The 24,361-nt window shown below is 57.5% G+C and overlaps 1 protein-coding gene across 3 annotated transcripts in view; it reads left to right on the top strand.

The window, feature by feature from the left end:
• PHF2 (PHD finger protein 2) overlaps positions 1–23,365 on the top strand; it is a 101,799-nt gene extending 78,434 nt beyond the window's left edge. For 2 of the 3 annotated variants that reach the window (XM_037998640.2, XM_037998638.2), the window contains exons 9-22: positions 246–352; positions 1,908–1,999; positions 3,246–3,335; positions 3,917–4,285; positions 6,682–6,801; positions 7,293–7,411; positions 9,446–9,624; positions 9,750–9,820; positions 10,842–11,005; positions 17,362–17,639; positions 18,696–18,791; positions 19,449–19,558; positions 20,365–20,734; positions 21,375–23,365. In XM_037998640.2, coding sequence (XP_037854568.2) covers positions 246–352; positions 1,908–1,999; positions 3,246–3,335; positions 3,917–4,285; positions 6,682–6,801; positions 7,293–7,411; positions 9,446–9,624; positions 9,750–9,820; positions 10,842–11,005; positions 17,362–17,639; positions 18,696–18,791; positions 19,449–19,558; positions 20,365–20,734; positions 21,375–21,463 — 2,254 coding nt within the window. In that variant the 3' untranslated portion in view covers positions 21,464–23,365. The remainder of the gene's footprint in view (positions 1–245; positions 353–1,907; positions 2,000–3,245; positions 3,336–3,916; positions 4,286–6,681; positions 6,802–7,292; positions 7,412–9,445; positions 9,625–9,749; positions 9,821–10,841; positions 11,006–17,361; positions 17,640–18,695; positions 18,792–19,448; positions 19,559–20,364; positions 20,735–21,374) is intronic. The other variant, XM_037998639.2, reaches the window with a different exon arrangement.
• The last annotated feature ends 996 nt before the right edge of the window (positions 23,366–24,361 follow it).

Genomic DNA, 24,361 nt, shown 5'->3' with positions numbered 1-24,361 from the left:
AGTTGCCCTTGGGGGCGTTGGGGTTGGGGTTGCTTAAAAGGCTGCTGCCTTCTCTTCTTGGGCACTGACAGAGCTCTCATGGGCCCCAAGGCCTGCAGCCACCAGGGCAGTTGTCCCCTGGTCCTCTGCAGCTATGCAAGGCCCAGTGGGGAGGCCTGAGCTGGTGTGTCTGGGGCCTGGATTGACGCCCAGTGTCACCTGCTTGATGGTCAGTGCACTGAGAACTGCTCTTTGGTGGCTTCCAGAGCATATGAAGTGGAAAGGAGGTTGAAACTGGGCAGCCTGACTCAGTTTCCCAACTTTGAAACTGCCTGCTGGTACATGGGGAAGCACCTGCTGGAGGCATTCAGAGGTACTGGTCACTCCAGGGTGGGCGTCCACGCCTGGGGCTCTTGGCTGTGGGGACAGCCAGACCTGGGTCAGGGCTGACTGTCTGGGTGTGAGTGCCGCCTTGCTGTGGCCTGAGCAAGGCCCTTTGGGACTCAGCCCCCTGGGGCTCAGTTTCCCCATCTGTATAATACAGGACTGGATTGAACGGGCTGGGCCTCTCCTTCCGATTGGACTGTCCCTTGTTTTAGAACGAACACTGGGCTGTGGGTTGAGAGGGGCGAGTGTGCGTGGCCTTGGTGCAGGTATCTATCACACCTGCTTCACCCTCCACATTGGGAAGGTGGAGCCCTCGCTCTGTCACCAGCTGAGGAGTGGGTGTGAGTGGGCTCTGGGTCTCCTTAGGATCCCTCAGGGGTGTGGCAGCTGGACCGTGAGGCAGGCTTGTGGCTCGGTCCTGGCCCTCTGTGGATGCACTGTGGCATCCCTGGGCTGCCCCTTTCTGTCCCAGATGCTGCCTGGCCATACCGTCAGAGATGAGAGCAGGTGGCTCCTGGCAGCCACCACCCTGTTCAGGCCTCCAGACTGCCCAGCAGCATGAGGGGGCCTACAGGAGAGTTTGCATTTATGTGTGACTTCCTTTCTCAGTGTGCCCTTCACCAGAAGTTGCTCTTAGTTTTTCTTTTTTGGTTCTGATAGCAGCCAAGAGTTCTTTTATGCAGAACCCTTTGCACTCTGGCCCTAGTTTGAGAAGGTAAAATGGTCCTTAGTTGTGGCTGGCCAGGTTTCAGTAAGATTTTCCTGTTGCTCCCCAAATATGGAGCCCTGAGCTTGACTCCGGCAGAAGGAAGTGCCCAAGATGGGAGTCTAGCCCTGCCCTCAGGGGACTCATGCCAGGGAGGCAGGGATCAGGGCAGCATCTGGGAAGCCACCCCACAGGGCCAGCCTGACTACTGGCCAGCTAGGCCACTGTGGCCGTATCCTCTCTGCCTGGGCCTCCCTCTCTGAGTGGACGACAGTACAGTTGGCCCCCAGGACTGAGAGGACCCAGGGAGCTGCCATGGTCCTGGTGAGTCAGAGTCCTGGAGCCCTGGAGCCCTCTCCAATGGGAAAAGGGAGGAAGGCCCACGGCAGGAGCACACCTCCCAGCTGGACTGTGGTTGGTCCCTCCACTGTGCTAAGGGGCGTCATGAGATGGGAAGAGGTGCTTGGGGATACCTTGTGTGGGCCCCGGCGACAGCCTGTGGCCCGGGTCCTGGCATGTGTGGCCCCTTGCTCAGGCAGGGCTGGGGTATTGGGCAGAGTGAGGAGAGCCAGGCAGCCTGTGTTAGGGGCCTGGAGGGTGAGACAGTGGGAGGATGGTGGGAGGGCCAGTCTTTCCTCAAGCAGGGCAGGCCACCAGGAGGATGGGCACCCCCAGGTTCCAAGAGGAACTGTTGGCAGTTGAGCTGGTGGCCGTGGGTGGAGGGAGACCTCTGGAAGGCTGGACCTGGCGTCCCCCGGTCTGGCTGTGTGGCTGGGCACGAAGGCACCTGTGGGCAACGGGCATCCACCCACCTCACCCAGTGTCTCCTTCCCAGGCTCTCACAAATCTGGGAAGCAGCTGCCCCCTCATCTAGTCCAAGGAGCTAAAATTCTCAATGGTGCTTTCCGATCGTGGACAAAGAAGCAGGTAGGAATCATGTCACAAATGCCTAGGGCAGGAGAGCAGTGATAGGCGGGAGGACCTCCCTGGAGACCCAGCAACAATGTCCAGGACTTGTCCTGCTTCACTGAGATCCAGCCTGGGAAGGATGGTGGTGCTCCCCTGCCTGGCTTGGCCCAGGGTGTGCCTTTGCCCCAGACACCCCTGCTGTCCACTGATTGGGCCACCTGAGGGCTAGGGGAGGATAGCTGTAGATGCAGAGCCCCCTCCCTCAGGGGCTCACAGCTTGGTCACAAGTTGGTGGGAGGAGGGTGAGCAGGTGCCAGTGCCTCCTGGGAGGAAGGTGGGTCTGCGGGTGGAGGACAGATGGCTCATGGTGGGATGACACTGAGCACAGAAAGGCCTGGAACCTGGTGGGGGCAGGGAAGGACTAGGGGAGTGGCTGGCTCCAGGACAGGGAGTGCTGGGGACACCCTGTCAGCTCCTCGTGGCTGGCCCTGGCATTAGCTCAGAAGCTAAGCTGCCTGATAGCGGGTGCAGCGCCCCAGCCACCTTGCTCTGTGACCCGGGCAGCCCCTCCTTGTGACTCTTCCCGACATGCGCGCCCCCACAGAAGCCACTTCCTGTGTTCCTTAGCATCTTCCCTTGGTTTTGGCTACAGAAGGGAGGGGAAGGCCTGACTCAGCCTTGGGCACCCTCTGGGACAGTGTTTCCTGCTGGGACTCTCATTGTGCAGAGGCACTATGGCCGCTCCTGAGAGGAGGACCCTCTCCCAGGCCAGAGAAGGCCAGTGGAGATTTACAGGCAGCTTTCAGGAAGGCCAGGCTGTAGGGAATACTGTGTGCAGCCTGCCTCTCTCATGGATGGGACACGCAGGAGAGGCAGCCAGTGCACTCCCAGGGCCATCCTGCAGCCGCCACCTCCCTCAGGTCTCAAGGCCCAGGGCAGTCCAGGGTGCCCCTCCCAGCTCATCTCAGCCAGGTGACCAGGTGGAGTGGCCTCTGACCAGGAAGAAGGGATGGGACCCATGTCCACTCCATGGCCGGCTGGTGGTGGCCTCAGGCAAGCTTGTCCTCTTGGTACTCGGTTCGTCCCCCTATTGATGGGGGCTCACAGCAGAGACCTCTTGCCAGGGCAGAGTTTGGCTGGGAAGCCCCTCGCCTCATGCTGATCAGAGTGGCTCGGCAGTCAGGCGACAGCCTGCGAGAATGCAGGGGTAGGTCAGGGCCACGGGACGTGTCTGGTGCTGACCCTGGGCCCGGTTGTCCTGCAGGCTTTGGCAGAGCATGAGGACGAGCTCCCGGAGCACTTCAAACCTTCACAGCTCATCAAAGACCTGGCCAAAGAGATCCGGCTCAGTGAGGTGGGGCCATGTCCGGGTGCTGGGCTGAATCCCCAGGGATGGGGGAGGGCCGGCCTGTCTTTCTCTGGGCCCAGGAGCCAACCTGACAGACAGCTGCCAGCTCCAGGAAGGCCAGTGCCCCAGACAGTCCTCCCTGTACTTTCCTGGGCGAGCTTGCCTTTGTGAGGGCTCAGGGTCCCAGGTCTCTGGCTGGGTCTGTGTTCTGGTGTGAGTGTGTAGTGACTGAGAGATGGCACCAGCCTCTCTGAATCTCCCATGGGGAGGGCACTCTGTGGGAGGAGCCCCTGACTTAGCCCCTCAAGTCCCAGCTTGTGTGATCCTGGATGAGCCCTCAGTCGCTGTGCTGGGGTAGAACAGAAGAGCCTTGGGGAGAGCAAGTGACTGATGGCATGTGACGGGTGTGTCACACAACAGCGTGGGTTGGGTGTATGTCACATGATGGTGTGGGGTAGCTGAGCCTTTCTGGACTGACAGCTCCCTACCAGCCTGGCAGTGAGGGTCTCCAGCGTCCTGGTGTGTGGACCCTCCTGGGCCACAGTTTGGCAGAAGCAGCACGTGACCCTCTCCTTTCTGTATCCCAGAATGCCTCCAAAGCCGTCCGACCGGAAGTGAATACTGTTGCTTCATCAGATGAGGTGTGTGACGGGGACCGGGAGAAGGAGGAGCCCCCGTCTCCCATTGAGGCCACCCCGCCTCAATCCCTCCTGGAGAAAGTGTCCAAAAAAAAGACTCCCAAAACTGTGAAGATGCCCAAGCCGTCCAAAATCCCCAAGCCCCCTAAGCCCCCTAAGCCCCCAAGGCCCCCCAAAACGCTGAAGCTCAAAGATGGAGGCAAGAAGAAAGGGAAGAAGTCCCGGGAGTCAGCCTCGCCCACCATCCCCAACCTGGACCTGCTCGAAGCCCACACCAAGGAGGCACTGACCAAGATGGAGCCGCCCAAGAAGGGCAAGGTGGGCCCCCCTCACCCTGACTCCCCACCTCAGCACCAGAGGTGCTGCAGCATCTCTTGGGGGCCAGGCCCATGGAGATAGCTAGGGCCCATTGTCCTTGTTCTCCGGGGACACCTGGGAAGATGTGGGGGTCTGGGCTCTTGCTGTGGGCTCAGTTTGCCCAGAAGATGCACTTCCCTGCCTGGTCCTGACCCAGTCCTGCTGCATCCAGGTCCAGACCCCCCAGAGTGGACAGGCTGTGCCAGCAAGCCACAGAGCAGTGGGCCTGGAGAGGGGCCCTCATTGAGGAAGGCAACACAATGTGTGTGTGCTGTGGCAGAGGTGGCACCCAAGAGGGCCACCTGGTGGAGGAGGCATGCTGGTTTTCCAGGAAGGGATGTCTAGTTTAGGTTTCCTAGCCAGATGAGTAGTTGCCATGGGACAAAGAAGCCCTGGGTCCTCCCTGGGGCCAAGGCATTGAGGTTAAAACCTGAAGGTAGATGAGGTGTCTGTGCAGAAACAACAGGGAGAATGCCATTGGAGGGGAGGGGGTTTAGGGGTGAGGACAGGACCAGGGTTGCCCTGATAGTCTGAGCCCCTGTGGGCAGTGAGAGAGATGGGCCCAGCCCTGAAGACCTACTCTGACTAGAGGATCTTAGGTCTGGGCTTCAGGATCATAAACTCCTGAGATCAAGCACCATTGAGTGTGAGCTTCTGCCAGGAGGAGGTTGTTATCCACTTCCTGGGGGCCAGGACACTTCAGGGCCAGTATCACAGGGGTGTAGTGGGACACTTTTGTGTTCTGTTTAACAGGGCAAGCATGAATGAATGCATGAGCAAATGAGTGGATGGCTAAATGGCTGGATGGATGAATGGATGAATGAATGAATAGATGTACGAATGGATGGATGAATGGATGAACAGATGAATGAATGAATGAATCGATGAATGACTGGATGCATGGATGGATGGTTGAATGGATTAACGAATGGATGAATAGATGAATGTATAGATGGCTACATGAATGAATTGATGGATGGGTAGATCGATAGATGAATATATAAATGGATGGATGGAAGAACAAATAAATGAATGGGTGGGTAGATGAATGGATGATGAATGAATGGGTAGATGAATGAATGGATGGATGGATGGATGGATGGATGGATGGATGGATGGATTAATGAAGGGTTGGATGGATGAGTGGGTAGATGGATGAGTGCATAAGATGGATGGGTAGATGGATAGATGAATGGATCCTTGGGTGGATAGATGAAAGAATGGACGGATGGTTGGGGGGTGGGTGGATGGATGGGTTGATGAATAAATGGATGGATGGATGGATGAACAATAGATGGATGGAATGGATGGGTAGATGGATGGATGAATAAATAGATGAATGAAAAGATGGATGGATAAATGAATAGATAGATGAATAGATGGAAAGGTGGATGAACAAATGGATGGGTGGATAAATGAATGGATGGATGGGTGGATGATGAATGAATCAACAAATGGTGAGTGGATGAATGGGTGGGTGGATGGATGGGTGGATAAATGGATGGATGAACAAATGGGTGGGTGGATGAATAAATTGATGAATGAATGGATGGATGGATGGGTGGATAAATGGATGGATGAACAAATGGGTGGGTGGATGAATAAATTGACGAATGGATGGATAGATAGAGGAATGAATGGATGGATAGATGGATGGATAGATGGATGGATGAATGAATGGGTGAACAAATACATGTATGGATAGATGAACAAACGGATGGATGGATAGGTGGGTGAATGGACCGATGGATGGATAAATGAATGGATGGGTAGATGGATGAATGGGTGGATGATTGAGTGGATGGGTGGATGAATGAATGAATGAACAAATGGATGAATGGATGAGTGGATGGGTAGATGGATAAATAAATGGATGAGTGGATGGATAGATGGATAAATAAATGTATGAGTGGATGGATGAATGGGTGGTTAGATGAATGGGATGAACGAATGGAAGGATGGAGGGATGGATGAACGAATGTATGGTGCATGGATGGATGAATGAACGAATGGGTGAGTGGATGGATGGGTAGATGAATGAATGGGATGAATGAATGGATGAACGGGTGGGCAGATGAATGAACAGATGGATGGAAGAGTAGCTGGATGAACAAATGCATGGTGAATGGGTGGGTGAATGAATGAATGAATGAATACATGGATGGATGGATGGGTGGATGAATGGATGCATGGATGGGTAGATGGATGGGTGGGGTGAATGGATGCATGGATGGGTAGATGGATGGAGACTTGAACTGCAAGCACATGGGCCAGAAAGAGACAGGGAATCTGTGACTCAAGGGAGCCCCGCCGGCCCTCTATGTCTGCCTCTGGGTCACAGCAGCCCTTTTTTCTAGGCCACAAAGAGTGTCCTGAGTGTGCCCAACAAAGACGTGGTTCACATGCAGAATGATGTGGAGAGGCTGGAAATTCGAGAGCAAACCAAGAGCAAGTCAGAGGCCAAGTGGAAATACAAGGTGAGACATGCACGTGTGCATGTATGCGTGTGCGTGTGTCAGCTTGGTGAATGTGAGCAGAGATGAATCTGTGAGGCCCTATGTGTGTGAAGGAATGTGCAGACATGTGTCTGCTTGTCCTGAGTAGGTAGTACCATGGGGTGTGGTTATGTGGGTCTGAGGTGCGTGTGACCACCCATGGACTGCCTTCCTCTGAGTTTGTTGGGATGCAAGAGGCTGAATGTGTCACCCTGTATGTTAACAGTGTTTCCCTTCACTGTCCACACTCTGGTTTTCATTCCCACTCCCTGGGGGCCAGGCAGCATCGAGACACTGATTCCATGGGCTGCAGGCCCCTGAGCACCCCACAGTGGCCTGGGTGGCCACCAGAGCTATGGGTGACTTTCCTTAGGTGTGTTCCCAGCAGCTGCCTCTTCCCACTGACACTAGTCGGGGTCCTGACCCCCCACTTCTGTGTGGGGCTCAGAGACGGCCCTGGTCTTGCTTTTCAGAACAGCAAACCCGACTCCTTACTGAAGATGGAAGAGGAGCAGAAGCTAGAGAAGTCACCTCTAGCTGGGAACAAAGACAACAAGTTCTCTTTTTCTTTCTCCAACAAGAAACTCCTCAGGTATGTGAGTGCCCGGATGGGAGGGGTGACCTCACACGTACCCCACATCACACACACCATACATACTGCATCACACACACTGCTTTATACCACACACACACCATGCATGCAATCCGCATCTCACACACACACACCACACACTGCATCACACACAACCACACATGCTGCACATCACATACCCCATACACACACAGCCTTTGCCTGACACGCCTCTGGGGACCCCTCTCCCTCTGAGCTGCTGACCTCACTGACTGCAGCCCCTGTTCCTGGCACGTCTTCTTCAGACCTAGACACCAGCAGAGCCACGTCCCTGCCTCCCACCACGCTCCACCTGCAGGGTGGGTGTGAGGAAGCAGACACGCCTGGGTGGGGCTGGGCTGGAGCATGCAGCCAACCTGCAGTGAGGGATGATGGGCCCCCGAGTCAGGGATGGAGGCTGTGGGACTCCATGAATGTTAGATATGTGGCTCTTGTGAGCTGGTGCTGAGGACGTGCATGGGCAACAGGGTCCTGGCTCTCAGTGCCAGTGGGGAGGGCCTGGTGTGAACCCAACGTGGGACCCTGGGTGCTGAGAGCGAGACCCATCTGGGAGTCAGGAGGGCCTCCTGGAGATGGCCCTGAGCAGAGATTAGGGGGTGTGTTTGGGTGGTGTGGTCATGCTGGATGAGCCTCGGGGTGAGGTGAGGGGTGCTGAGGGCTGTGAGCCCAGTGGCAACCTCGAGAGCCTCACGGTTCCAGTGGCAACACTTGGGCCTGTGTGTGTTACCAGTGCGTGGGGCATGTCACCTGCTGAGGCCCCACGCCTGGCTGGAGTCAGACAGGTTCCAGCAGGAGGGGCGGCCACTTTTCTGCAGTAGCCACGGATTGGCTTGGCCGGGTTGTAGTTTCCTCATTGAAGAGATGGGAGGAGAACGCCTCTTTCTGGGTGGTGGAGAAAGGGAGCAGTGCCCAGGCGGAGTCTTGTGAGGGCCAGGGAGCTCAGGGCAACAGGTGAGGCCATTCAGCCAAGGGGCAGGTCTGCAGGGTCCTGTGGCTGCCCAGCTTTGTTGCCCTGGGTATGTCGCTTGCTTTATCTGAAACTCTGCTTCTAGGTTCCCGGGAAGCTATTAGATGGCATTCACTCTGTGATGGTGCTAGGGAGTTGAGGGTGGAGATGAGAAAGAGCGGTGTGACTCTAGCCCGTGGACACTTGTGTGTTCTGTGGCCCAGCCCATAAGGCAGCGGGCGCCATCCCTTCACTTAGAGCACTGGAAGCAGCCTCACCTGGCGCTCTGTCCAGGTGTCTGCACTTCCATCTGCTCCGGATTGGCGCTGTGTCTGTTTGAAGTTCCAGACTTTTCTGCCTCAGCCTGTTGTCCCTGCTGCCATAGAGAGAGAAACCTGTCCTCAAACCCCTGGGAAGGCAAAGGCCAGAGCTGCTTGCAGGCCAAGCTCTGAAGTAGTCCTCCTTCGCCCCGGCAGGGAGACAAATTACACACTATTTCTTAGACCGTTACATCTATCCGGTATCCCTGGCCCGGAGTTTATTTTTCCAACATAGCTATGGAGAAAAAACCAGGAAAGTTGGATCCTATTCTGGTTAAAGACCGATTCAGCATGTGCCAGGATTCCCAGGCAGGCTGGAGGCAGGGCTTAAGCTTGTCCAGTGGCCCTGGGACAGTTGGGGGTCACTGTCTTGAGCATCTAAACTGCTGGGGAAGGGCTCGCACTGCCTGAATGTGGTGCGGGGGGAGGCACAGCATTGTGTAGGGGGCCATGGGGGTGGGGGTGTCCTTTCCTGTGGGCAGGTAGCTTCCCACCGTGGGGACTGAGGGCCCAGCCTTGCCTCCTGTCTGCAGAGGCTTGGGCCCTCTGCCCTCCTCCCATCTCAACTCACCTGAGGCTTCTTCGAATGGAAATTCAAATGGTAGCAACATCACCTGCCTCCTGGAGGCCATCCTGCCATGGCTCTGGCAGGGGACCCTTTGGGAGTCCCGCCGGTCCACTGGCCTTGGGGCTGTGTGGATGCTGCTGACCCGCTCGCTTCTGCCCTAGCTCCAAGGCTCTCAGGCCCCCGACGAGCCCTGGTGTGTTCGGGGCCTTGCAGAACTTCAAGGAGGACAAGCCCAAGCCCGTGCGGGATGAGTATGAGTACGTGTCGGACGACGGCGAGCTCAAGATCGACGAGTTTCCCATCAGGAGGAAGAAAAACACCCCGAAAAGGGACTTGTCCTGTGAGTTGGGAGGGGGTGTTGGGGGAGGGGTGTGGGAGAGGCTCGTCCCTCCCCTGAGAGGTTTTCCCGGAGTGGCTGGCTCCCTGCAAGGCTGCCCGCTGGACTCCCATCTGCTGTGCTTTCAGTCCTGTTGGATAAGAAGGCTGTGCTGCCCACGCCTGTCACGAAGCCAAAGCTGGACTCAGCAGCGTACAAGGTGAGCTGCCTTCCGGGCCCGCCTTGGTCTCGGGGGCCATCTCTGGGCAGTCCCCAAGGCCGTGGTTTGAGTAACTCCAGGGTGGTCTCTGAGGGTGTTTCTGCATGAGATGGCGAACGGGCCCCTTACCCTCACCCCACCCTTTCATGAGTGTTCTAAGGTCACGTCCAACTCTAAGACACAGTGGTCATCTCTGCCTGGGCTTGCGAGGGGTGTGTCCCCACTGGGCCCCCTGCGGGGGGAGGTTATCAGGATCTAGTGTATTAACTGCTTTCCTCCAGCCTGAGGTCCCTCTGGGGCTGCAGGCCCTGCCCCCGCCTCTTCTTCCAACCACGGCGGCATCTCTTTACATGTGTTACACACTGGGGCTCTCTCGTGTAAGGGTTCCTTTGAACCAGAGTTCCTCTGTGAATACAGTGCACAGTGTGAAGATAGTTTGGTCCTTTGTGGTTCTGAGAGAGCTCTGGCACCCGCGTCTGACCCGTGTGTCTGTGTGTCGGCCATCCAGCCCTGTCAGCTCCAGGGGCCTCTGTCTGACCCCAGCAGTGTTCATCAGAAGGGCAGTGGCTCTTTAAAAACGTTAAAAAAACTGGCCGGGTGCAGTGGCTCACACCTGTAATCCCAGCACTTTGGGAGGCCGAGGCAGGCAGATCACGAGGTCAGGAGATCGTGACCATCCTGGCTAACACAGTGAAACCCCGTGTCTACTAAAAATACAAAAAATTAGCTGGGCATGGTGGCGGGCACCTGTAGTCCCAGCTACTTGGGAGGCTGAGGCAGGAGAAGGGCGTGAACCTGGGAGGCAGAGCTTGCAGTGAGCCGAGATTGCACCACTGCACTCCAGCCTGGGTGACAGAGCGAGACTCCATCTCAAAATAAATAATAAATAAATAAATTAAAATAAATGAAAACGTTAAAAAACCTAGTTTAGTCCCTGAAGGGAAAAAGTATCCCCCTCCCAACTCCCAGGCCACTTTGGTGGCCAGACCCTCCCCTGACTGAAGCCCTGTCCCTCGCACAGCAGAGTGACGACTCCTCGGACGAGGGTTCGCTGCACATTGATACAGACACCAAGCCCGGCCGCAACGCCAGAGTCAAGAAGGAGAGCGGGAGCTCGGCGGCCGGCATCTTGGACTTGCTGCAGGCCAGTGAGGAGGTCGGCGCCCTGGAGTACAACCCCAGCAGGTGGGCCCCACCACCCAGCAGCACCCAAGAGCGGGGACCAGGCAGGCCCAGGGCTGGCCCTCGGCCACGGTGGTGGGAGCCTGTGAGTTAGACGCACAGCTGGAGCTGGTGCTGAGCCGCCCCTGTGCCTGGGCAGAAGGGCAGACCTCAGGGTACAGATGCTGGACTGGTTGGTCCCACTAGGGCTTTGCTTTCAATCAAGGGCTTCTTTTTCTTTATATTTTTTGGGTAAATTCTCTCAGAACCACAGGTTTTCAATTATATGTGCCGAGACTGTTTTTTTTTTCACGTGGAAATCTAACGGGAATTTCCACATGTACTACAGACAGGTAACCCAGGGGGCAGAGCTGTAACCCCTCCATGGTGCCCCTGAGCCCATATAGAGGGCTGCAGCTGCCACAGGGGAGCACAACCCTCCCAGTCCCCATGACAGCTGCAGATTCCCATTGCACAGATGGGGAAACCGAGGCTCTGAGGGCTTATACTTGGACATGGCCACACTGCTAGGAAGCCGCAGAGGCAGGCCCAGAATCTCCATCTGCCTGATCGCAGAACCTGAACTTGGGGATCCTGGGGGGTTGACTAGTGCTGGGCAGTGATATCTGGGTGTGTGCGGCTGGTCCCTTGTCCAGCAGTGACTTGGACTGAGGAAGATGGACCCCGTGCTTGGGTCCCGCTCGGTTCCCAAGATCTGCCTGAGGCTCTGGTTTCCAGAATCGATGGGCAACCCAGGGCCGCCCTGCTAACTGCTCGACACAACCCCAGGCTTGTTCAGTGGCAGGTGGAGGCCGCAGGGCAGGCCTGCTTTTAGACAGATGGGGGGCTTGGTCAAGGTGGATTAAGGGCTTGATTGAAAAGAGCTTTTGCTAAATCAATTGGCCGTATTTTATTTCATATGTTACTGTTTTACATGCAATATTATGTTCATGTAATATTGATCAGAAAGCCAGCTGTAAGATGCTTTTTTTAATGGGAGTGAAGCATGACGGGAGGCTTCCATAGCGCCTTAGGGGACAGATTTCCTGCTTGGCACTAGGTGGTTCCCGTTCATGTTAAGCCTCTTGCTGCAGAGATGTGCTTGTGGCTGGGGGTGAAGCTTGGCTGTGAGCTCCTCCTCCCTATCAGAGGCTGTGGTGCTCCACACAGCTTGTTGGGGAATGCCTGTCTTCTGGGAAGAAGTATGCACTGCCGACACCTCAGTGACTGGCCTTAGGGGTGGGAGAGGCCCCTAAACACTCTAGGCCCCTCCCGAGGTCCATGGAGAGGCCGGGGGGCCCTGGGGGTGGGGGGTGTCTGATGCCACCCAAGATGAGGGCAGACAGTGCCAAGAGCCCAGGGGCCACCAGGTGCTTTGTCATGGGCACCTGGGGCTTGCAGGAGGCATGGAGATGGGGACAGAGGTGGGGAGGGGTTTGTGCTTGAGTCTGTGAGGAGGCGCTGTGTCCCGGGCTCCCGGCTGTGAATCTGAGCCCGGGAAGGAGTGGGGCAACCCATCCGTGGACACACTGATCACAAAAGACCCAGAGCTTCCCCGCCCCGCACAACTAGCCCGCGCCTAGGGGTGGTGTGCACGTGCACATGTGCCTGCCAGGGGCCACTGAGGCCACCAGCCCCCCTCAGCCCGCTGCAGGCAGTTCCTCTCCCAAAGTCTCCCATTTGGAGCATAGGTCAGTTTTTGATGGTCCATTTGCTCTGTTTTAAGTATCGGCTGCTTGGAAAAAACTGCTGAAGAAAATGGAGGAAAATATGTTAATTTATCGTGGATAGTTTGCTCAGTGTTTACTGCTGAGGGAAAAGGAGAGGATTTGAGTATGATAATTGGTGGATTAAAAGTATTATTTTCCATGCTGACTAGTTAGACGTTACTCATTGATTCACCAGCAACCCTGCGGGCCCCAGGCATGCAGCCCTCACCCTCTTGGGTTGCCCAGATGGCATGGCATGCACCCTCATAGTGGGTGTCCCTGGCCACCCCCCGTTCCCCTGTGGCTGGGTGCAGGCCCCCCACCCTCCAGTCTGTCTTGGCCTTGCAGGCCAGTTGAGGTGTCGGGGCGGGGCCTGCCAGAGGCTGCAGGGCAAGCTGCGTGCTCTGGCTGGCTCCTGAGCTGGGGCTGGGAGAGCCTGTTCCTGCGGAGATGTCAGTGAGGGCAGGAGTGACCGCGCTCTCTTAGGCAGGCCTTCAGCGCTGCAGCTTGTGTGGCAGGGGCAGTGTGGTCCTGGCCCTGTGGGGGCGGCTCCCGGCAGTGCCTTCTGAGGAGCGCTCGAGGCTGACCATACTTGATTTCCACATTGTTGTGGCTTTCAAACCTCAGTCCTGTTCAGTTTCTGTGAAACCTGAAATGCAGCACAGCCCAGTGTGTCTCAGACAGGGCCTGGGAGGTGGCATTGGTGAAGGCTGCAGCGAGGGCGCCTCCCCCGGCACTGGGCATCCCCCCGAGTCTGCTGGACCCTCAGAGAGCAGTGAGTTCGGGCCTCAGCGCTGTCCAGCATGGGCAGCTTTTGTCCACGTTGCCTCACCAGCCCTGGGACTTGCTCTATGTCTGGGTTCCCAGGGGCAGCTTCCTCTCCCTGTCCCGCTGCAGCAGAGCCTCAGTCTTGGGAACCCTCTTGCTTCTGAACTGGGACTTGTCCTGTGGGGGCCAGTGCCCCGGGTGCCTCAGTCTCTGTGTCTGGTAACAGAGGTGGGCACGGGCATGCAGAGCTGGCTGGCCCGCCTGCCACTGCGTTGGCTTCTTCTTTCCTGTCTCACATGTGGGCTATCTCTGGCAAGGGGTTCCGGGTATACAAGCCCCCATACGGTCCCTGGGTGTGCTCACAGCCACAGGCTTGCCAGCCCCTCTCATTTGAATGGCTTTACTGAAAGTGCCTCCAGTGCTTCTGGGAAGTGGTGGAGAGGGCATGGGCAGCGCGAGAGACAGTGATGCTGATGCAGGAGTCCTGGAGGGGCAGGTCCAGGGAGCAGAGGGAGAGGATGGTAGGCACCCCGTGTGCCTCAAGTATGGGCCCAGGAGTGGCTAGATGCAGTGACAGGTGTGGCTGGGCCTCCCCTGTAAGGTGGGGTGGGCTGGGTGCCAGGTTTGGGCCACAGGGAAGTGGGCAGGGGTAAGGACTAGAAAGGGATGTTGCAGGGTGTACCTGCTGGGCTGGACCACGTGAGTGGTGGGGAAGTCTGAGGCACCTGTCCTGGCTACACACAGTATCTGGAGCCCAGGGCAGGCCCCTGTCTCAGAGTTTCTGGGTGGGGCGTGGGCCTCGACATGTGTAAAGCTACCCAGGTGGTTCTGGTACACAGACAGGCGAGAGTCCTAGCTGCAGGGAGTTGTGGGCTGGGGTGGGGCAAGGCACCATGAAGAGGCCAGGGCTGGATCCCATGAGAGGGCCTGGCAGGGAGGTCCCCAAGGAGCCCAGGACTTGGCCTTGGGGATCTTTGCTGTCCAGCAGCACCAAGCCCCTGGTTCTGTGGGATGACAGTGGTCACCCCATCTCACCACTCTATGAACCTAGACAGGCTTATCACAGACCGGGTGTCTCAGAAGCTTCTGGAAGGAGGGGAGCCAGTGTAGACAGGAGGAGGTGTGTGCACAGGCATGGGGCAGAGGATGAGGATGCGAATGAGAGACAGGCGAGGCACTATGGGAGGGGCCACCTGAAGCCGAGGGCTGCGGGGTGTGGGGGCAGGGCAAAGGGAAAGTCTGGGAGTCTGGAGCCTGCCAGAGGCGGGTGAAGTTGGGCTGAGCTGAGGTGCAGCTATGCCTGTTCAGGTGTAGATGCAGCTGCAGGTCTGTGTGCAGGTGGGTGCAGGATGGAGGTAGGTGCAGATATAGAGGCAGGTGGGGGTAGGTGCAGGTGTAGATGCAGGTGGGGGTGCAGGGTAGGGGTAGGTACAGGTGTAGATGCAGGTGTGGGTGTGGGGGTAGGTGCAGGTGTAGATGCAGGTGGGGGTGCAGGTCTGGGGGTAGGTACAGGTGTAGATGCGGGTGTGGGTATGGGGGGTAGGTACAGGTGTAGATGCGGGTGTGGGTATGGGGGGTAGGTACAGGTGTAGATGCGGGTGTGGGTATGGGGGGTAGGTACAGGTGTAGATGCGGGTGTGGGTATGGGGGGTAGGTACAGGTGTAGATGCGGGTGTGGGTATGGGGGGTAGGTACAGGTGTAGATGCAGGTGTGGGTGTGGGGGTAGGTGCAGGTGTAGATGCAGGTGGGGGTGCAGGTCTGGGGGTAGGTACAGGTGTAGATGCGGGTGTGGGTATGGGGGGTAGGTACAGGTGTAGATGCGGGTGTGGGTATGGGGGGTAGGTACAGGTGTAGATGCGGGTGTGGGTATGGGGGGTAGGTACAGGTGTAGATGCGGGTGTGGGTATGGGGGGTAGGTACAGGTGTAGATGCGGGTGTGGGTATGGGGGGTAGGTACAGGTGTAGATGCGGGTGTGGGTATGGGGGGTAGGTACAGGTGTAGATGCGGGTGTGGGTATGGGGGGTAGGTACAGGTGTAGATGCGGGTGTGGGTATGGGGGGTAGGTACAGGTGTAGATGCGGGTGTGGGTATGGGGGGTAGGTACAGGTGTAGATGCGGGTGTGGGTATGGGGGGTAGGTACAGGTGTAGATGCGGGTGTGGGTATGGGGGTAGGTACAGGTGTAGATGCGGGTGTGGGTATGGGGGGTAGGTACAGGTGTAGATGCGGGTGTGGGTATGGGGGGTAGGTACAGGTGTAGATGCGGGTGTGGGTATGGGGGGTAGGTACAGGTGTAGATGCGGGTGTGGGTATGGGGGGTAGGTACAGGTGTAGATGCGGGTGTGGGTATGGGGGGTAGGTACAGGTGTAGATGCGGGTGTGAGTATGGGGGGTAGGTACAGGTGTAGATGCGGGTGTGGGTATGGGGGGTAGGTACAGGTGTAGATGCGGGTGTGGGTATGGGGGGTAGGTACAGGTGTAGATGCGGGTGTGGGTATGGGGGGTAGGTACAGGTGTAGATGCGGGTGTGGGTATGGGGGTAGGTACAGGTGTAGATGTGGGTGTGGGGGTAGGTGCAGGTGTAGATGCAGGTGGGGGTGCAGGTGTGGGGGTAGGTACAGGTGTAGATGCGGGTGTGGGTATGGGGGGTAGGTACAGGTGTAGATGCAGGTGTGGGTATGGGAGTAGGTATAGATGTAGATGCAGGTGGGGGTGCAGGGTAGGGTAGGGGTAGGTACAGGTGTAGATGTGGGTGTGGGTATGGGGGGTAGGTACAGGTGTAGATGCGGGTGTGGGTATGGGGGGTAGGTACAGGTGTAGATGCAGGTGTGGGTATGGGAGTAGGTATAGATGTAGATGCAGGTGGGGGTGCAGGGTAGGGTAGGGGTAGGTACAGGTGTAGATGCGGGTGTGGGTATGGGGGGTAGGTACAGGTGTAGATGCGGGTGTGGGTATGGGGGGTAGGTACAGGTGTAGATGCGGGTGTGGGTATGGGGGTAGGTACAGGTGTAGATGCGGGTGTGAGTATGGGGGTAGGTACAGGTGTAGATGCGGGTGTGAGTATGGGGGGTGAGTATGGGGGTATGTACAAGTGGGGGTGCAGATGTGGGGGTTGGTACAGGTGTAGATGTGGGTGCAGGTGTGGGGGTCAGCACAGGTGTCGATGCAGGTGCAGGCGTGGGGGTAGGCACAGGTGTAGATACAGTTGCAGGGGTGAAGGTAGGTACAGGTGTAGATGCAGGTATGGGTATAGGTGTAGGTACAGGTGTAGATGCAGGTATGGGTATAGGTGTAGGTACAGGTGTGGATGCAGGTGCAGGTGTGAGGGTAGGTAGAGGTGTAGATGCAGGTGCAGGTGTAGGTGTGGGTGTGGAGAGGAGTGTGGGTCACTGGGGAGAGCGTGTGCCATGGGAGGCAGTGGGCTGCACTGTCCCGTGTCAGGGTGACATCTGGGAGGGTTCCCTACAGAATGGGGTAAGGAATTCTCAGGGCTAGTTCTGCAGTTGGGAGAGGGACAGCGTGGACCGAGGGGTACACAGAGTGGCTGGGGTGCAGGAGGGAGGTCACTTGCTGGCTTTAAGGTGGGAGAGACCAGTGTGTGACCATGTGAGGGTCTGGACCCTCCTTCCCATCTGCTGTATTCCCGAGTCTCCTCTCCATGCCCATCTCTCTCCCCAGGCCTCCAGCCTTCTCTGTGGTGTATGGGTGGATGAACAGAGCTGGATGGGGGCAGTGGCTGGCCTCTTCCAAGGGAGAAGTCATCAGCTCACTGCCACCCTCTACTCTATGCCCTCTGCCTGCCACCTGGGCCAGGAGTTTGTGCAGGCCATAGACTGTTGTCTAAGTGCCTGGGCTGCAGGCCAAGAGCGCTGGGCTGAGTGCCTGTCTCTCTGTGCCCGTAGCCAGCCCCCGGCCTCCCCCAGCACGCAGGAAGCCATTCAGGGAATGCTGTCCATGGCCAACCTGCAGGCCTCCGACTCCTGCCTGCAGACCACGTGGGGCGCCGGCCAGGCCAAGGGGAGCTCACTGGCTGCCCATGGTGCCCGGAAGAATGGGGGTGGCAGTGGCAAGAGTGCAGGCAAACGACTGCTGAAGAGGGCTGCCAAGAACAGTGTGGACCTGGATGACTACGAGGAAGAGCAGGACCACCTGGATGCCTGCTTCAAGGACTCAGACTACGGTGAGTGCCACCTCTGCATGGGGCAGGGCCCACGCTCAGCCCTAGAAGGCCTGGCTGAGAACGGAGACAGTAGCATAAACATGCAGCTCTCCAAGTTACAGCGGGCCTCAGCTCAGCAAAACCCTCGGCCTCTGACTGCTGTCCTGAGAGACCCTCCTGTGAGCGAGACTGGCCCTGGCCCACATCTGGTGGACAGACGTGGGCTTCGTGGTGGGGCCTACTCTCCTCTGACAAACAGAATGACAGCACAGTGAACTCCTGTTTTCTGGGCTCTGTAGGGGTGTGTGGTGCCGGGCGCCATCTTGCCGCCTCCTGAGCCTTGGGTCCTGGGCGTTCCTCAACAGGCCTCGCAAGTTGAAGGACCACAACCTGCAGAGTGCAGGCTGGCACTTGGCTTGTGAGGGTCACAGGGTCACTGCGTCACCGTGTTGGGGCAGCTCCCCACCAGCCACAGGTCGTGCCCTACAGGGTCACCTCCACCAAGACCTGTCGGGCAGGGCAGGGCTGTCAGAGCCCACCCTCCATGGACGTTAGATGTTTTCCCTTTTCATAGCATCAGAGACTTTTCACCAAACAGAACGTTTCCTGGAGTCTCAAAGTGTTCCTCTTGCAGGAGCGGAGATGCCCTAGTCTGATTGTGGGGCCCCATCCTTCCCTGGTCCCCTAGTCTCTGCTGCAGCTTCCTCCAGGTGGAGCCTCTGGGGATCTCAAGCTCCGTGAACAGGTGTACGGAGGGCAGCCCTTAGAGGCCAGGGGCTTGCAGGCACCAGGGCTAGGCTGGGCAGATGAGGCTGGTCAGGTAAATGCAGATGCCCTCTTGTCTGGGCGAGTCCCTGCCCCTCTGGATAATCTCTGGGGCACCTATGCCCATGCCTGGGGTGTCCTCACCATGGGCAGTTTCCATCACAGCCGACAGTGACACAGTGTGGCAGGCCTTAGCATAGGCCCTGGGGTCGCTGGTGAGGAAGGTCTGCAGCCACCTGTACTCCCCCCCGCCCCCCTCCGTGGCTCCACCCTGCACTCAGCGGGCCCCACCTTCCCTCTGCCTCCCTCTAGTTTACCCCTCACTGGAGTCAGACGAAGACAACCCCATCTTCAAGTCCCGGTCAAAGAAAAGGAAAGGCTCAGATGATGCTCCCTACAGCCCAACAGGTAGTGCTGGGACAGGGGTGGGGGGTCCACCTGACACCCAGTGTGGAAGCTGTGACTTTGTCTGTGGTCCCTCCAGCCCCTGAGAATGTGGGCTCAGCTCTGCACCTGTCCTGTCCCGACAGCTGGGCGGCCCATCCCGCTGGGGATGGTCGGCCACTTGCAGGAGTGCTGTGGGCTTCACTTCTGCTTTGCTTCTGGGGACCTGGGAGCCCAGATGTGCTCTACACAGTCCCCACTCAAAAGCCCCCACTCCTCTGGCCGGCTTCTCTCTGGTTTCTTCCTCAGTGGGAAGCTCTGTGAGGGTCACCTTTGTACCAGGGGTACCCCCTTGATGGTGGCTGAGGGACACCTGCTGGGGCACCAGTGGGGTGAGGCCTCGTCCTCCTTCCACGTTACCCTCATCCGCCTGCCCAGCCTCTCTGATGTTCCTGGGCCTTCTGGGCTCTGCCGCACTTAGACCCCACTGTGGTATCTTCCTCCTGGGGTGGGGCAGCTGACCCTGCCCTATGGCGAGGCGGCTTCACAGCCAGGAAGCCCGGTGCTCAGGCCTACCTGGCCAGGGGGAAAGGCTGTGGTGGGGGCAGGGTAGCCCCACACCAGGAGGGGTGGACAGGCCGCGGCCTACCGCTTGAGGGGGCTGGCCCTTTTCTTCCACAGCAAGGGTCGGCCCATCAGTACCAAGACAGGACAGGCCTGTGCGTGAGGGCACACGGGTGGCTTCCATCGAGACCGGGCTGGCGGCCGCGGCAGCTAAGCTGTCTCAGCAGGTGAGGAGGGGCGAGGGAGAGGGACACAGGCCAGCCAGGTCCCTGCTACGCCCACCTGGGCTCAGGTTCCCCAAGGCATCTATTTCTCCACCCCATGCACAGACCCCCTGAGCCAGGGGCAGTCACAGGCTTGACGACATTTGATTAGAGAGTGCCCTGTTCCTCCAGGCCCTAAATTCCCTGTGTGGGGTCCGGGGGAGCTAGGAATTGACAGCTGGGGCCCTGACTCTGGACAGCCCCATCCGTGCTGAGGCTGGGCTGCTCTCTGGTGCAACAGCAGCGTGGAGGGAGCGTCCCTTTCCCTCCCCCTATCACACACCCGGGTAGTTTTGAATTGTCCTCAGGTGGGAAATGAGGTGTTCTGTCTCTACATGCTCCTAAAAATTCATCGCCCACCTTCAGCTCATCCCAGCTCAGAAATGGAGGCTCCTGGAGCCTCACGTACCCTCTGGACCAGGCCCAACCTCGTCTGGGTGCCCAAGGAAGTTATTAGCATCAAAGTAATATTCTTCCAAAACTGGGAGAGGTATATGGCTGCTGCGTGGGGTGAGGGGTAGGAGTGCCATCCTACAGGCTCAACTGCTAGGTTAACTCACACTGACGGGGAGGCCAGGCAACTACTGTGGGTGCTGGCACCCTGTCCCCTTGCGTCCTGTGCCCCCGGTGGCCCAGAGTCAGGCCTCAGGCTCCTACTGCCCAGCCCTGCTGTGCTTAAGGGTCCCTGGCAAGGCCATGCTGGGAGCTCCCTGCTCTGTTGGCCCAAGTGGGCCGTGCGTCTGAGTCTGCCCTGCATGTTTTGTTCAAAGGAGGAGCAGAAAAGCAGGAAAAAAAAGAGTGCCAAGAGGAAGCTGACTCCTAACACCACCTCCCCTTCCACCTCCACCTCCATCTCTGCTGGCACCACCTCCACTTCCACCACGCCGGCCTCCACCACCCCGGCCTCCACCACCCCGGCCTCCACCAGCACAGCCAGCAGCCAGGCCTCGCAGGAGGGCAGCTCGCCAGAGCCCCCGCCTGAGTCTCATAGCAGCAGCCTGGCCGACCATGAGTACACAGCCGCTGGCGCCTTCACCGGGGTCCCAGCGGGCCGCGCCTCCCAGCCCATGGCCCCTGGGGTCTTTCTCACACAGAGGCGGCCCTCCGCGTCGTCCCCAAACAACAACACCGCTGCCAAAGGTACCGTGCCTGCTGGAGGGAGCCTGCAGCCCCGCTGCCCTGCCTGCCCCCTTGGGCAGTCCCAGACGTGCAGACTCGGCCTGTGGTAGAGGGCAGCACATCGGGAGGGGCTCCTGTGCCTCAGGTGGCAGGGGGCTGTGGTCCAAGTGAGTTGTGTCTTCGTGTGAACGTGTCCTGTGGCACAGGACGTGTGTGCTTTCATCCTTCTCCTCCGTGGGCGTGCTCAGCCCCGATCTGCCTGCACCCCTGCACCCCTGCACCCCTGCACCCCAGCCGTGGGGCTGGCCAGCTGTGGAGACTGAGTGACGCAGCACGGGGTGCTGGCAGTGGCTCCTGGCCTTGTTACTGGGGGTGGTGCCCAGGCATCCTCAAGTCCTTCTCGTAATGCCATCCCCAAGTCCATGCCCATCCTAGCTGCCAGGGGCTCTTGAGGACACAGCCTCTGAGGTGGAGGCTTTGCCGGTGATCCTGGACTCCTGAGGGGTGCTGAGCTCAGAGCTGGGGCCTCAGGCCCATTTTACAGATGTGGGACTGCAGGCTGCCCCTTGGTGTTAGCGGGACCCTGCCCCGCACTGGCATGCCGTGCTCCTTGCCATCTAGCTCACCTTCCTCTTTTGTGTCCCCTCCCTGACTCCCCTAGGAAAACGTACAAAAAAGGGCATGGCGACCGCCAAGCAGAGGCTTGGGAAAATTTTGAAAATTCATCGGAACGGGAAACTGCTCCTTTAAGGTTTGGAAAGCCAGGATCCTTCTGCTCCGCTCAGGACCCCCGGAGCCCCGCGAAAGCACCTGCCTCCCAGGAGGGTGCCGAGCTGCCTCACCAGGGAGGGCCTTGCCTCTTCCCGGCTGCCATCACCCCAGTGAGCGTCTGTCCCTTCAGCTGGGAGAGCAAGCCCAGTGCGGCCCCTCGATTTGAAAATGGACGTCTTTTCTCAAGTTGCTAAGAGTGACCTGTCCCAGAAAAGCGGCCCTGCAAGTTTGAGGACCGTTCATTCCACTTTAAGGACAGCCTCCAGGCTCCCCAGAGCGTGGGTGTGATTGCAGGGCCTCTGCAGCTCTGCTGAGAGCATGAGTCCTTCAAGGAAGGCAGAGTGAGCCAGTGCTCACCAGCCCCAGAGTCGGAGCTGGCCACAGGCTGGCAGTCTCCTGGGGCTTAAAAAAAAGGCAAAGAACACAGAAAGAGGAGGCGCAAGTGGGATGTTTATGTCCCCCCTTCTCTTCCTGAGTGATTCTTGGCCAAGTCCAGACCGTGCTCGGTGGGCGAGGAAGGGTCTGCCCCAAGCTCCCTGGTTGGCAGGTGGCAGCAGGATGGTGGGTGTCCAGCCTCAATGCCCAGGAGCATTTCTCGGGGGCAGCTAAGACTGGCAGCTGGGTTGGTGTGTTAGCAGGCAGGGGAGCCATTGTGGGGTCCCCAGGAAAGGGCAAGGGCTCAGCCATATCTTGGGGTCTGGGAGACCCAGGCTAAGCCATGTGGCAGGGACCATCTTGCCCTGCTGGCCACACTCTGGAGAAGCACTTCTCAGCCAAGGCGCCCCTGCCCTGGGACTGACGGGGCAGGGGCAGTGGCCAGGCGGCCCGAGGACTTACGGTCGGCACTTCTCTGTTCTCCCGTGTCAGCGTGTGGTGTCGCCTGCATGGGTCGTACCTGGATGGTGTGTCCACCATCGACACGGAGGGGCTGGATTTGTTTCTCAGGCAATCCTGTATTTTAATTTTAGATGTATTTCCTGAAGCATATTTTTCATAGAATGTAGCGTGTAAATAGCTTTTTAAATAACTTCTTTTTTATAAGAGTAAAAGTATCTTTAGGAATTTCTTTCTATAGAGTTCTTCATTAACATTTATACGAGTTTTTTGCTGAGTCAGATGGACAGTTGGGTTCTGATGCTTTTTCCTTCTCCTTTCCTTTTATTATTATTATTATTTTTTTCTTTTAAGAACTAAGGTATTGCCTGAAAAACAAGTGATGTCTGTGCAGCCTTACACTCTCTTTACAGAAGCGAATAGTACACAAAAGATCTATTCCAGACACATTTTGAAGATGACTCTTCAACTTTAATACCAGCTCTTTGTTTTCCTTCTTGTATGATGAGGGGATTGGGGGATACAGTTATTTTACTAGCACCTTGTGAAGTGTTTCCGTGTTTTGTGATGCTGTAATTTATTAATGTTTGTAGCTTTTTATATTTGTACATTTCTTATGAGCTTTGTTTATATACCCATTACCTGGATGTTTTGTCCATGGGGAGAGGCAGCTTGGTGGAGGCCTTATCCACTCCCACTTGTCCTGTTTGGAGGGACGCAGTCCCCAGGGCCCGAGGCTGGGAGAGGGGGAGTCTCGCGGGGCCCCAGGCTTATTCAGAACCGGTGTTTTTAAAGTTTCCTTTACCCTGCCCTTGTTGAACATTTATATAATCTAACCTGGACATCAAGCTGTTCTCTCTCTCTCTCTTTTATTTTTAATTTTATTATTATTATTTTGGCAACATGTACATTTCTAACAAAGTTTATCGTGGCTATTAAAGTGTTTTATTTCCCAATTCATATTACTCTTGTATCGAGTCCATGAGGTCTAAGGCAACTTAGATCAAAGTTTTAAAAAAGTAAAAATATTTCAGGTTTTGTACAGAACCATGTCTGTGTCATTTCTGCCTTGTCTGTAGTTGTTCACCCTGGCAGCGAGGGTGGTGGGGGCACTCCGGCCGCCTGTGTTGCTCATGGAAAGCCTCAGGTTGCCCCGCCTGAGGGGCACACACAGCACCCCAAGCTGGCCAACAGGAGTGGGCCGAAGAGACCCTCCAGGGCTGCAGGGGTGGCAGCAGCCTTTGAGACTCTGGCTTTGCCAGTCCCAGCCCTGAGGATGTCCTCGGGAAGCCTCTGGAACCTTCTTTTGGACTCATGGGTATGGGGTTTGGCTGGGTCCAGCAGGCACACACATGTGCACCCCAGCACGGATGCACACCCAGAAGCATTCAGTGTCTTGTTGGGCTCCAGCCTAAGTCTCGTGATTACAGCGAACTACCAGGAGCAGCCCTTGCCTGACAGAGGAACTCAAATGGTGCGAGCCCAGGGAGGGTGCTGAGCGCAGGGGTGGGGTCGCTGGTGCGTGGCAGGCAGGGCTGCTGGGACACGGGTGAGGCCCGGGTCAGTCTGTGGGGGGCGGGGGGGTGCATGCGTGGGGCGCTGGTGACAATGTTGAGGACCACGGATAAACAGGCCATTTGGCATTTATTGAAGAAACATGAATAACCTCGGGCCATTTGGGCAGTGCAGATGTTGAGAATCCGGGGGTGTGATGACGGCTGGACTGGCCCAAGCCCCCACACATGGGGTCTTGCCCTGGCATGGGAGCTGGGAGTGAGATAAGAAGCTGGGGACAGGAGTTTGGCCTGGGTCACCCAAGGTCGCTCAGCTTGCAGCTCGCTGAGCAGGGTCGGCCTTGGCTGCCGACACCCTGAGGAAGTGGGAAGCCGGTTCCCCAGCAGACCCTGAGCAGAGCGCCCTGCCATGCTGGGCGTCCGACCCACCCCTGCAAGATTCCGGGGGGTTTTGTCAACCTGCAGGTCTGTGGTCATTCACTCTGTGCAGGGTGTCATGTGACACCGGAAACTAACCCAAGGCTGCCCG

This window comes from Chlorocebus sabaeus, chromosome 12, assembly GCF_047675955.1.
Source record: "Chlorocebus sabaeus isolate Y175 chromosome 12, mChlSab1.0.hap1, whole genome shotgun sequence".
In the NCBI taxonomy this organism is placed as follows: domain Eukaryota; kingdom Metazoa; phylum Chordata; class Mammalia; order Primates; family Cercopithecidae; genus Chlorocebus; species Chlorocebus sabaeus.
The sequence above is the reverse complement of the archived record's forward strand: the minus strand, read 5'-3'. Positions and strand labels throughout refer to the sequence as shown.